This window comes from Mercenaria mercenaria, chromosome 7, assembly GCF_021730395.1.
Source record: "Mercenaria mercenaria strain notata chromosome 7, MADL_Memer_1, whole genome shotgun sequence".
Lineage (NCBI taxonomy): Eukaryota > Metazoa > Mollusca > Bivalvia > Venerida > Veneridae > Mercenaria > Mercenaria mercenaria.
Window position 1 is genome coordinate 68,358,016 of NC_069367.1, and position 13,443 is coordinate 68,371,458.

General features: G+C 34.8%; 1 protein-coding gene across 2 annotated transcripts in view; it reads left to right on the forward strand.

The window, feature by feature from the left end:
• Positions 1 to 13,190, forward strand: part of LOC123553999 (uncharacterized) — a 167,859-nt gene extending 154,669 nt beyond the window's left edge. For both annotated transcript variants that reach the window (XM_053548588.1, XM_053548589.1), the window contains exons 3-4: positions 11,955 to 12,209; positions 12,776 to 13,190. In XM_053548588.1, the coding sequence (XP_053404563.1) occupies positions 11,955 to 12,209; positions 12,776 to 12,996 (476 nt within the window). In that variant the 3' untranslated portion in view covers positions 12,997 to 13,190. The remainder of the gene's footprint in view (positions 1 to 11,954; positions 12,210 to 12,775) is intronic.
• The last annotated feature ends 253 nt before the right edge of the window (positions 13,191 to 13,443 follow it).

The window sequence follows — 13,443 nt, forward strand, 5'->3', positions numbered from 1 at the left end:
TTTTTTTTTTATAAATGTGACAATAATAACAGATTTAGTTTTGTTTCTGCACAATAGATACGTTAATGACAGATACGTTATCGATTTGAATTGATCGAGTCTTTAGTATTTTTTCACGTGACTCAATGACGTTGTATGATTTTTGTTCTGTCACAATATGACAGGGATGCTACATGTTGTTTTTGAATTCATTTTAATGAAACTTGGAGATTTAACTTGATATGAATCTGGATAATATGGTAAGTGTCTTGTTTTTTACGTGTTTGTATAAAAAAAAGAAAAAAAAATGTTTTCTTTACCCTATAATTTTATGTTATGCATGTATGTCAATATTCAAACTTGATTACCAGGATTTGCAGTTAAATTAAAGAACTGTGCCAATGCCACTATAGGTAACTTATCTATTATTTATTGTAACGTATCTATTCTATGTTATGTAATGTATTTTACTAAAGAATACGGCAACATATTTTTTTATATATTTGTCTAGATCATAAAACTAGAACAGTAAATTAATATCTAATATGAACTACATCTTTTAATCTGAAGCAGGGTCTAGTTAGGGGCTATAATTCAATTTTTCCTTCCTTACGTCATACTGCCATTTACACACAAATTACAGAATTAACAAAATCTAATTTCTAAAATTTGAATTACACATGGCGAAATCAAAAGTCGAAATAAAGTGGCCCTGTCGTGAGAGTAAGAAACAATTAAACGTCAGAAATCTACATCAAAATGGTTTATATGGTTTATAGGAGGTCAACAAAAGATGTTAAAGTTTGTGAAATTCATCTCTGGTTGATGTGGTCACCAAAAATAGTGTGACGTATAAGTAGACAAAGCCTTCTGATGACTTATGGGTTACATTAAAAAATGTCATTTGCAATAAAGCAACTCCGCCACCTATTGGTAGACCAAAAAGATCTATGCACTTGAATTGATTGGAGCTAAAATAGACAATAGATATGTTACTGCCACTTTAAACATTAAAGTAAATGTTCTGTTTACCACAGAATATTATAGCCTCAACTATGGCAACAAGAATTTGCCTATTTCTGTCTACTAAACTATTGAAACTTGATGACAAACTACATTCGATATCCTTCTTTCACTCCCCCCCCCCCCCCCCCCCCCCCGGCCATCCTTCAATGGCAAGAAAATTATCAGCTTGTTCACATCGTGAAAGGTTGTGTTTAAAGAGTACACCCGAGACATTGCTCCAATCAAGATACGGTGTTCTGATTAAGAGCGGGTACTTCGTATCTCCAGCAAAGAGATGACATGGAGCGCAGAAAACACCTTCAGTCTTCACCGAGTAGCGCAGCCAAGAAGAGATCTCAAAATACTTGGGTTATAACGACCTGGAGCGTCTGACTTCATCGATGTACCCAGTTTATTTCGTGATAAACGTGAATATTTCAGAAACTCCGAAGTTCCTATTATCTGTTATAAATATAAAACACCTGTAAGAAATGTTATATTCAATTACAATAAAATTGTTTCCGACTTAGATGTTCAAACAAATACCCCTTCTTACTGCGAATGTAAAAACTCAAAATTTTTCTATTCAGACGCCGGTCATGTCATCACTGGTAATTCTGATATTATTAAAGACAAACGTATTCGTAATTTATTCTTTAAAGGAACTAAATATAGAATTTCTTCAACTATTGATTATGATGCTTGTCGTTAACATTGTTGATTCTCGAATAAAATTTTATCAAACTAATGAACACCTACTTCCACCAAAACCCAAGTTTACTTTAAGACATTTGAAAAAGGAAATCCAAGAATTTCATTGTATGTCTTAGTCCCAGCAGACAAGGCGGCCAACAATATTATTATCATTTGACGCCTACATTATATTAATGTTTTACAAAACGAACTAAATAGCACTAAAACTTAAACAGTGAGTCCTTCTGTTGAAAATAATTTGGTCACTGATCACATCACTGAAGTTTCTAATTTAAAAGTTCGTATAGACGATCAGCAAATTAAACTACCAACCATGTACTGGATTCCTAAATTGCATAAACAACCATATAAAGCCCGCTTCATCGCTAATTCAAGCTCTTGTACAACTACAAATATTTCAAAACTATTAACATCATGTCTAACTGCTGTGAAAGCCCACGTGGAAAGATACTGCGATAAAGTATACGAAAACTCTGGTAAACATTTATTTTGGTCGATTAAAAATTCTGGCGAAATCCATGATAAGTTTAAAATTAATAATTACAAGGTATCTACAGTCAGTACATACGATTTTTCTACTTTGTATACCACTTTACCACATAACTTAATAAATGACAAACTAACTGCCCTAATTCAAAAGACATTTGCCAGAGAGAATGCTACATTTCTCGCTTGCAGTTTTGATGAAGCTTTTTTTACTAGCAATATTATTAAACATTATACAATGTGGACCTGTGACGAAGTTTGTAAAGCCCTTTCCTTTTTACTGAACAACATTTACGTCAGGTTTGGGAATGCAGTTTTTAGACAAGTAGTTGGTATTCCCATGGGAACAAATTGTGCACCCCTTGTCGCAGATTTGTTTTTATATTGTTATGAATTAGACTTTATGTTGAGCCTTTCTCCAGCTACGCAGGTAGATATTATAACTGCATTTAATAATACATCACGCTATCTGGATGATAGTCTATATTTGGATAATCCGGTTTTCTTTTTTGGTCAATTGGTGGGTACTATTTCTCCTAGGGAGCTTCAGTTAATTAAAACTAACAATTCGGATACTGATGCTTCGTTTTTAGATTTACATCTCTCTACTTATGACAATATTACACATACCAAAATTTATGACAAGAGGGATGATTTTAACTTTAGTATTGTAAATTTTCCCCATTTGGATGGGGATGTACCTCAGGCTACATCTTATGGGGTATATATTTCTTAATTAATTCGGTTTGCCAGAGCGTGTAGTCATGTCAAGCATTTCAATGAACGTTATCTATATATTACAAGTAAACTTCTTCAGCAAGGCTACCGTTATTACAAATTGCGTAAATATTTTGCTAAAGTTTACTATCGTAATTCTGATTTAGTTTTAAAATTCAATAGTAATTTAAAGACACTTCTGCAAGGAAGGTATTTCTAAACCCGTTTTTTATGGGATGTGGTTTACAAACTTCGTAAGATCTTGGGTCATGGTAATTTTCCAAATGTATTTGGTAAAATTATAAAACGTTTTATTAAAAGAGGTTACGACCCAACTGTTTTGATACATACCGCATGTTTAGTGTTCAACCCGTTTACAGTTGGACACTATTTTGGAACTGAGTATATGTAAATACGTAAATACGACTCAATGTTAAGTATTAATAAATGCATTTAGACTTTCTAACGGGAGAAGCTTCAGAAATACCAATCGCCAAGACTTTGAAAGGAAAACCCAGATACAAACATACATTAAATAGGAAATTAGGACATAGACCTGGAACGGTCACTGGCAAAACCACCATTGGGGTGTTTAAAACTAGATTCCTGGCACAAAAACTCAGACTTCAACCTCCCTCCAGGAAACAGTGTAAATAAAACTACTAAATTTATTACCTGACAGGGAAATCTCTTCCGCACGCATCAGCAGCCATACTACGCATTGTAAAACATAATATGCTCATGTAAAAATATAAAGAGTAAAACCCATGGGATCGTTAACATATGTACTCAATGACGTGGTAAAAGCCAGAGAAACAAGAGGACAGAGGAAAATTGCGAATGCATAGCTTATACGCGTCTGAACAGTAAACGGTTGAATTCATTCAATGAAAATAATATTGTTTGTGATATATATTTCTTCGATTCTTACATGCCCCTTGCCGGCGGGGGAATAGAAAATGCTGGCTGTATCTCCATGCATGTATCTCCATGCAGAGGGGTACGACTCCTCCGAAAATGGAGCCACCTGTTTGCCGTGGGTGGCGGCCCGTAAGCCGGAGAGGAGGGTCCTGGATGTTGAGGTGCCCCATGGCATCCCGGGGAGATGATGCGTACTTGTTTGCATGTGCGCATCTTCTTCCCGGGATGTGGGTGCCAATACACATCTTTGGCCTCTAATTCGGTGTAGACGTTCTGGCGGTCGTATTGGCCCGATATGATCAATCGGCTAGTCACGCCAAGCCCTAGGAAATCTCACCTTTACGTTTACATTTTCTGTTGCTTATTTCAAACTGCATCTTTATGTGATAATTTTTATATTTTCACAAACACAACTTTGGAACAAAATACGTTACACAAAACCTGTCTTTACTCTGCTGTATTGTCACATTTTACTGCGCTCAATAAACTTCATATTACGTTCAACCAAATGTATTTAACAATATATTTTCATATGTACTTCAATCTATGTTTCCTAGAAGGCGGTGGCTTTGGGCCAGTCGGTTGGGTAGAGTAACAATCCCTTGAATCCCATGTTTGCTTTTCTGCATTCAACTGGTGATATGAACAAGATTGAAAAATACCTGGCCGAGTATATCACTACAGTATCCCTAACATGTATGAGCTGGATATCCGCTCTGTTTTCATGTTCCCTTGTTGGACTCCGCGGCGGGTGGGGGCTGTGAGTGACGAATTTTAAACATTTAATATGGAAAACCAAAATAAAAAACGACCGCATACCGAAACAGATTCTGACGGCACGGAAGGTGAGAATCCTCACCGACCATACACTTCCAACATGGCATTTCCGCGATTTCTTTTGATCCAGTCAACAGACGAAACATTCAAAATGTCAAGCCTTTCGCCATTTATAATTGAAAAAATCATCCGAGGTATTGCTGGTGTACCGAAATCAGTCAAAAAACTGCGAACTGGTGATCTGCTTGTTGAAGTTGAGAAAGCCTCACATTCACGAAATTTACTTTCCTTAACTTCATTTTACAACCGGCCATGTAAGTGCATTGCACACCGTACTTTGAACACCTCAAGGGGGGTCATTCGTTGTCCTGACCTTGCAGGGGTTTCGGAGACGGAGATTGTGCAAGGCCTTTCAGATCAACATGTCACTGCTGCTAGACGTATAAAAATCAAGCGATTAGGAAAAGAAATTCACACAAATACTATTATTCTTACATTTGGCACTCCGTTTCTTCCTTCAGTCGTAAAAGTTGGATACCTCATCACAAAAGTTACAACATATATTCCTAATCCTCTTCAATGCTATTATTGCTTTAAGTTTGGGCACAATGAGAAAAACTGCAAAGGCGATTACACTTGCCCAAAATGCGGACAGGATGAACATTCTCATGACCACGACACTTGTAGTCGTCCATTGCGTTGTGTGAACTGCAACGAGCCACATTCAGCCAAGTCTCGTGATTGCAAGACATGGAAAATCGAAAAGGAGGTTCTTCATGTCAAATTCACACAGGGCATGGATTTCCGAGCAGACAAATTGCAATGCCAATTCACATCTCCAACACTCGCACAAATTATCACAATACTAAATGTCTCTAGCAAAACAACCAGTGCATTATGCTTACTCAACAGATTCATGATGCTCAACAAAATCAACTCAAATTCTGTACAATGAAAAGCCTAAGTACAAAACCTTCAGAGGCATCAACTCAAAGGGCAGTCTAAACACCTGCCACCTATCAAATTTCCAGATTCTACGCCGTCGTCACGACAAAACGTTTCATCAAACATAAACAACGGGGGTGATCAAACACCAAACGAAAAATTGATGAGAACTGATGGTTTTGGAAAGGGACAAATGATACTTCTTCTCATGCACTTCTTATCACTGCAGTTCCCAAGCTTCAGCAAAATGCCCTGACCTTTTATTACTTCAACCATATACGACTCAGTACATCTTATTTTAATAATGCAGTCGCAAGACAAATGTCAAATAAAGTATCCATAGTTGCAATAACGTAACATTACATCGACCGATTACTATCTGTTCGATTTACATACCTCCCAAATATAAACTAAATCTTGAAGAACTTGATGATCTTATAAAACAATTACCACAACCATTTTTGCTTGTGGGAGATTTTAATGGTCATCATGAATTCTGGGGCTGTTCTGACAGCAACACTAGAGGTCAAATTATTGAAACTTTTATTGAAAAAATGCCCTCTGTTTATCAAATGATAAATCCAAAACTTATCTTCATCCTGCAACAGGTAACTTTTCTTCGCTTGATTTGACAATTTGTCAACCGAACATCTTTCTTGATTTTGAATGGAAAGTACTGGAAGATTTGCATGGTAGTGACCATTTTCCAATTATTATGTCAAGTACTTCTAATCTGCTATCAGACCACCCTTCATATTTCAAATTTAATAAAGCTGATTGGAAGCAATTTGAAACGCTATGTAAAAATGATTTGACTTTGGAGAATTTTACTAATTTTTATGATCCTATTGATCGGTTTTCAGTTCTTCTGTCCGATATTGCTGACAAGTCCATTCCTAAAACTTCAAGAAAAGGTAAACATAAAAATAAGCCTTGGTATAATGATGATTGTAAGACTGCTGTTCGAAAACGTAGAGCGGCCATTAAAAAGTTCAATATACGGCCGACGAAAGAAAACTTACAATCAGTTAGGATTCTGAGAGCAAAAGCTCGCAGAACTATAAAACAAGCAAAGAAAAAATCATGGCATTCATACGTTTCAAAACTTAATTCTAGGTCATCGGTTAAAAAAGTCTGGGGGAATGATTCGCAAAATCAGTGGAAAAGGAAAATCTTCAAATGTTTCCCATCTTACAAAGTCAGACCAGTCTATTGCATCTAGCAAGGAGGACATTGCCAATACACTTGGTAAAACTTTTTCAAAAAAATCTTCATCAAACAATTATGATAAAATGTTTCAAAACATAAAATCGACTAAAGAAAGCAAACCTTTAAATTTTGATTCAAATAATGATGAAGATTATAATAAATCTTTTTCACTCACAGAATTGCTTGACGCTTTAGATAAATGTCACGATACCGCAGCTGGTCCGGACCAAATTCATTATCAACTTTTAGAACATTTACCACAAGAATCATTAGACCTCCTACTTGAAATTTATAATATTACATGGAAAACTGGCATTTTTCCAGATTCCTGGAGAGAAGCTATTGTTATTCCAATACCAAAACCCGGGAAAGATAGCACTAACCCCAGTAATTATAGACCGATTGCACTTACCAGTTGTTTATGTAAAACGCTAGAACGTGTGATCAATTCTAGACTAGTTTGGTATCTTGAATCTCAAGGCCTAATTACAAACTTTCAAAGCGGTTTTCGCAAGCAGCACAGCACAACTGACCATCTTGTTCGACTGGAAAATTTTATCGTGATGCATTTGTTAAAAAAGAGCATTTAGTGTCTGTCTTTTTCGATTTAGAAAAAGCCAATGACACTACATGGAAATATGGTATTATGAATGATCTTAACGACTTAGGTTTAAAAGGTCGTCTTCCAACATTTATATCGCAATTTTTATCAGATCGCAATTTTAAAGTACGTGCTTGGTTCTACCCTTTCTGACTCTTTTGAGCAAGAACAGGAGTTCCACAAGGTTCTATTTTATCTGTCACACTTTTTAGCATCAAAATTAATAATATTGTGAAATGTTTGTCACCAGGGATAGATTGTTAATTATATGTTGATGACTTTCTAATATGTTATCGTTCAAAAAATATGCGTACGATTGAACGCCAATTACAGCAGTGTTTGAACAAAGTTCAAACTTGGGCCATGGAAAATGGTTTTAAATTTTCCCAATCAAAAACTCAGTGTGTCCACTTTTGTCAATTACGGAAACAACATTGTGACCCTGAGCTGTTTCTAAATGGTACAAAAATACCCGTTGTTGACGAAGCAAAATTTCTTGGTGTTATTTTTGATAAAAAGCTTTCTTTTATACCACACATAAAATACCTGAAAGCCAAATGTTTGAAATCGTTGAATCTTTTAAAGGTAATTTCAAATACTGATTGGGGAGCAGATCGCAAGGTTTTGTTAAGACTGTATAGAGCTTTGATTCGATCCAAGCTAGATTACGGTTGTGTTGTTTATGGTTCAGCCAGAAATCATATTACAGATGCTGGATACTATTCATAATCAAGGTCTTCGTATTGCTCTTGGCGCATTTAGAACATCGCCTGTTGAAAGCTTGTATGTTGAAGCAAACGAACCCTCCCTTTACACGAGACGTGAAAAACTGTCATTGCAATATGCTCTGAGGGTAGCTGCCAACAAATCCAACCCTGCTCATAAAATCATATTTAAACCCAAATACCACGATTCGTATGACAGAAAACCAAAACAAATGAAACCTTTTGGATTTCGCATTGATAATTCTGTGAAGAAAACAGATTTTGAATTTGATGATGTAAAAGATAATTTAGTTCTGAATACACCACCATGGATTCTTAATTCTCCAACAGTTCTTTTTGATATGAAAACCGCATTGAAAAAGGCTGAAACAAACCCTGAAATATTCAAGTCCAAATATAACGAAATCAAGTCGGCTTACAAAGATCATTTTCCTATTTATACAGATGGTTCAAAAGATGATTCAAAGGTTGGATGTGCCGCCGTTAGCCATCTGCATCAATCAAAATTACGTTTACCAAATAACGCTACAATTTTTTTCAGCAGAAGCAAAAGCAATTGATTTGGCCCTTAATTTTATTTCAGAATATAATGAAGAAAAGTTTATCATCTTTTCCGACTTACTTTCTGTATTAAAATCAATACACAACCGTAATACAGAAAATCCTCTCATTCAAAACATTCTTCTCAGGGTTCATGAACTATCTTTTAAAAAGTCCATCATATTCTGTTGGATTCCTAGTCATGTTGGTATTTATGGAAATGAAGATGCTGATACTGCAGCAAAGAAATCACTTTCATTAAATCAATCTAAATTGAAATTACCATATACTGATTTTAGGTCAAATATCAACAAATACATTTTAACTAAATGGCAGTCCTCATTGAACAATGCTTCCTTCAATAAACTTCGTGAAATTAAACCTACTTTAGGTGAATGGCACCAAGGAAGTAGATCTGTTCGCAGGGAGGAAGTTGTTCTTTCTCGTTGTCGAATAGGTCATACTCGGTTGACTCATTCGTATTTGCTGAACAATGAAGATCAACCTGAATGTATACCATGTCAAACACCACTTACTATTAAACATATTTTAATCGACTGTATAGACTTCGATCCACAGCGCAACTCATACTATAATGTTGAATCTCTAAAAGAGCTGTACGAGCAAATTTCAGCCGACAAAATTTTGCAGTTTTTGAAAGAAATAGGTATATATCATAAAATCTGAACCTTATTTGATTTTTTTATTCACCGCTTTTACACTTTTTAATGTTTGCATTTGATTTTTTACACTGTTTATGTATTTACGCTTTTACTTCAATGGTTTTATTTATGCTTTTGCAATTAACGTAATCCATTAAACATTTTCTCGGCGATATATGACCTTTTTGTGTCGATTCGCCGTAAAACCCAACTCATTCATTCATTCATTCATTCGATTTCATATCCATCTAAAACTCCTAGGTTGTAATATTCTGTAATATGCATGCCGTAACAGTACATGCAATTCAGAGCATCGATTCCTATGACGTACAGCCAATGGAGTTTCACTTTAAAACGTCACACTGCAACTCCTTATTTTGTAGGCAAACAACGAGTGTTAGAACCATTAGAACAGTCACCATTACAGATTTTTTTATCATGCTATGAATGTTAATTTTATCATACGTACAAAACGTAATGAATAACATAATCAGTAATACATCTTGGTGTCGTGTTAAAAATATGTATAATATATAACTGCTGCAAATTGTTTTCCGTTTTCATTGCAACAGAAGATAAAGCTAGGAATATGGACAGAAAAGTTTACCACTTTATTCAGCTTTTGGGAAGCTTAACTTATTAATTTTCTGATTTTCTCTTTAATGTGTTGTTTATAAATCAAAGTTAAAATTTAACAGTCGTGATTCCGTAGTTTACCATTAGGTGTAACCAAATGGTATTAAATCTTTACTCTTATAGACGGTCTAGAATTTGCTAGTCGTTATTGTGTTTAAACTTTTTAACCTTAGCCGCTGCGAAACGGTTCTGCCTTTGCGACAGTGCAACCAAGATCGTGCAGGCTGATCATGTACTGCACTGTCGCTATTCAGTCAATAATTTTTCAGTGAACACCCCTTTGAATAATAAGTGGTATGGCCCAAATCGAATGATGGACCAGTCCATTTTAGAAATTTAGATCAAGATCACAATGCATATTAAAAACAGATAAACATGAAAATAACAGCGATAGAAAATGGGTACGAGTTGAAGTTGGATGTACGTACACTGAATTTTCCGTCAATTTATCTAATTCAAATACGATATTTACTAAGGTACGAGATGACAAACATTTTGCTCTGAATGGACTTTCAATTCTCATGTATGTATGTGGGTTTTTTTGCAATGCAACAAGCAAACTGAAACAAAAATTAGAACTGGAACAAGTGAATATTAATGGGTTCCTAGCTTTGTACTGAGAAATATACACGATTCTGCACAGAATTATGCCGACTTTAGAGCCAATATTATTCCGCCAAAGAATGTGCATATTTCTCGGCTAACTAAAATCGTTTATTATATATTTCACATATTAATATATAATTTAGGAATTTTCAATAGACAGAATGAATAAAGACAATACTTACGATAAATAAAAGAAACTAATTCATGATACATGCACCCGATATAAATTCACAGTCATATGGAAAAAATTTGACGTTTCGGTTGCACGTAATTAATACGAGTATGTAATAAGAAATTTTCACATGCAGATTAAGTATTTCAAAAGTTTTATTTTTTAGAGTGTTCGGAGGTTTTTATGCTTATAACGCACAATACGTATCACAGCAGTAGGTTAATTTAAAAACCAACTGGACAAACATGTGTATTGAAATAGGCATGTACAAAATCAGATTTCATCACACACTTAATCTAACGTACATATGGCATGCACGGATTCAAAGTAAAATGTGCTGACTAATATTTCACTAAAATTGAAAAAGCGGAAACCAACAAGTCAGTTTTATCACATTTAATGAATGAGGCAATTCCTAATGGATCTTGTCATTCTTCTTCAGTATTGTGAACAATGCGAAGTAAGTTCTTGTAATATTTAGCCTAAACTTAATTTCTAAGCTGAAGTTATTTTATCTAATAACAAAACAACTGAATTTCAAAATCAAGATATCAAGTGTGTACCTTATATCAATAACATAAAAGATAAATGACAGAAAAAATCGCACTTTTTATCTCTATGTTTAACAAACTCGTTTAATAATGGACTTAAATAGTTACATTTTAATACTTAATGAATTAAGGTGACTTATAGGTTCATTGGGCCGGGTGCTCTTTTGTATTTATAATTATTGTTATAATTGTATTATTAATGCACATGTCACTATGATAAATAATTTCTTAACTTATCTTATCTTAGTCCCATTATTGTTTAGATAATTTTCACTGCTTAGCAATAGGTAATTTTCAGTGCTTAGCAATAGGCTGCTGGAAGAAACGGAATATTTACTCATTCTTGAATTAATCGCAAAGTAATCTTCTAATATTAGTTCATATATAACCTACAACAAACTCAACTTGACAGTAACAAAGAAAGAAAAATTAAGCTTTAGTAATCAAGTTTACAAAATATGTGTAATGAAAATATGAATATACATGTACCATAATTATTTTCCATGACGCTGTTCACTTTAGTCATTATTTCATTATTTTATAATTATTACTCTGTAAAATGTCAACTTTGCCTCGTAAACAAATAACAGATCGACAGTGCTTTCAGTTTCAATACTTAAAATATTATTCAACACGTTTAGTTTCGCAGATTAATTCGAGTATTAATGAAAATGTATGTAGTCGCTGGATTTTTTTTTTCATAAACAGGCTATGGACGAAGACGAATCATCCGTCGTAGGCTAGATATGTATCCAAGATACCCAGTGGATCCCTATCCCTACCCTCGTAGTTCTGTGCTGGGACGGACTATTATAAGAGATCCTTTAATTGATGATGTAGGAGTCAGACGCCCAACTGTTGTAGATACCAGGTCTCGTGTTGAAGATCAAACTTTAAATGTAGTTAACAACAACAACAATGAAAACATTCGACAAGATTCAAATAACGTCGTGGTGAATCAATGTGAGCGTTTTTGTCAAATTATATCTGTATTGTATGTATTGTATTGTATGTAAATTGTTTACAAACACCAGAGGTCTGACCTTATTAGTTGTATAATACAGGAATTTTCAATGCATTTTTATATCTTAATAAGCTAACCATGCATTTAGAAGTGCTATTACATGTGATCAGGAAAATGTATAAGAATTATTATACATTTGTACTTCATTTGTATTGCCAACGCAAAACCGTTAGATATTCAAAGTATTTCATTCAAAAACATGACATTTTCCTATATTTGGTAGGTGTTTAACGATATACAAGCTGTGTTTTAATACAGAGCTGCGCAGTAGTTGTTAATGTTTTTTTTCTGATGTCTGCGTCATCGGGCCTTCCTGACGATACACGTACAATTTAACTGCTTATGCAATCACATGATGCAGCTTGAGTCTGCTCAGAGTTGTCTCTATAAATCTACTCTGGCTAACATGGTCCAGTATTTTACTACTAGATATGTTTATATTTTCTCTAAAATAGTAAAACCAAAATGCAGATTATATACACAAGTACTTTCTTGCTTTGTCCAGCAACCGGACGTTCTAGATGCACAAATGCTTGCGACACTATGGGATGCCCGCTATACTACGTATGTGTTGATGATTCTTCTAGCTCTTGTACAGGAGGAATGTGCCAACCTAGCGGATTAATGGGACAAGGAGGAGGATTAATGGGACAAGGAGGATTAATGGGACAAGGAGGAGGATTAATGGGAGAAGGAGGATTAATGGGACCAGGAATTTTGATATAACAATAAATTTTACAGTCAAAAGAAGACAATTGCATTAACTTTTAAATATGTTTAACTTCGTCTCTAATTCCACGAGAACAGTGGGTGTCCACATGCTAGTATTATTTATACTAAATGAAAAGATGACAAATGATGAATGTGAAATTTTGTTTGTCTGTAGTAGGTCAAAAAAGCCAAGATAATTCCATACTTTCCGATGATATTTATATTTATTATCCTCCGCCGATGAAATCGGGAGGGGGAAATTGAAATGGCGTTGTCCGTCCGTCACGTCCGTGCGTCCGTGCCCGCGAAATGATGGTTAAGTGACTTCATAACGATACTTTCTCTTTGATGTCATTCATTCCGTTCTGTTTATGTGACCTTTTTCTTTTTATGTGACAGATAGAACAATAGATAGAACAATGGGGGTGTCACATAAATACCGTTTCGTGAGAACTTCCGTGC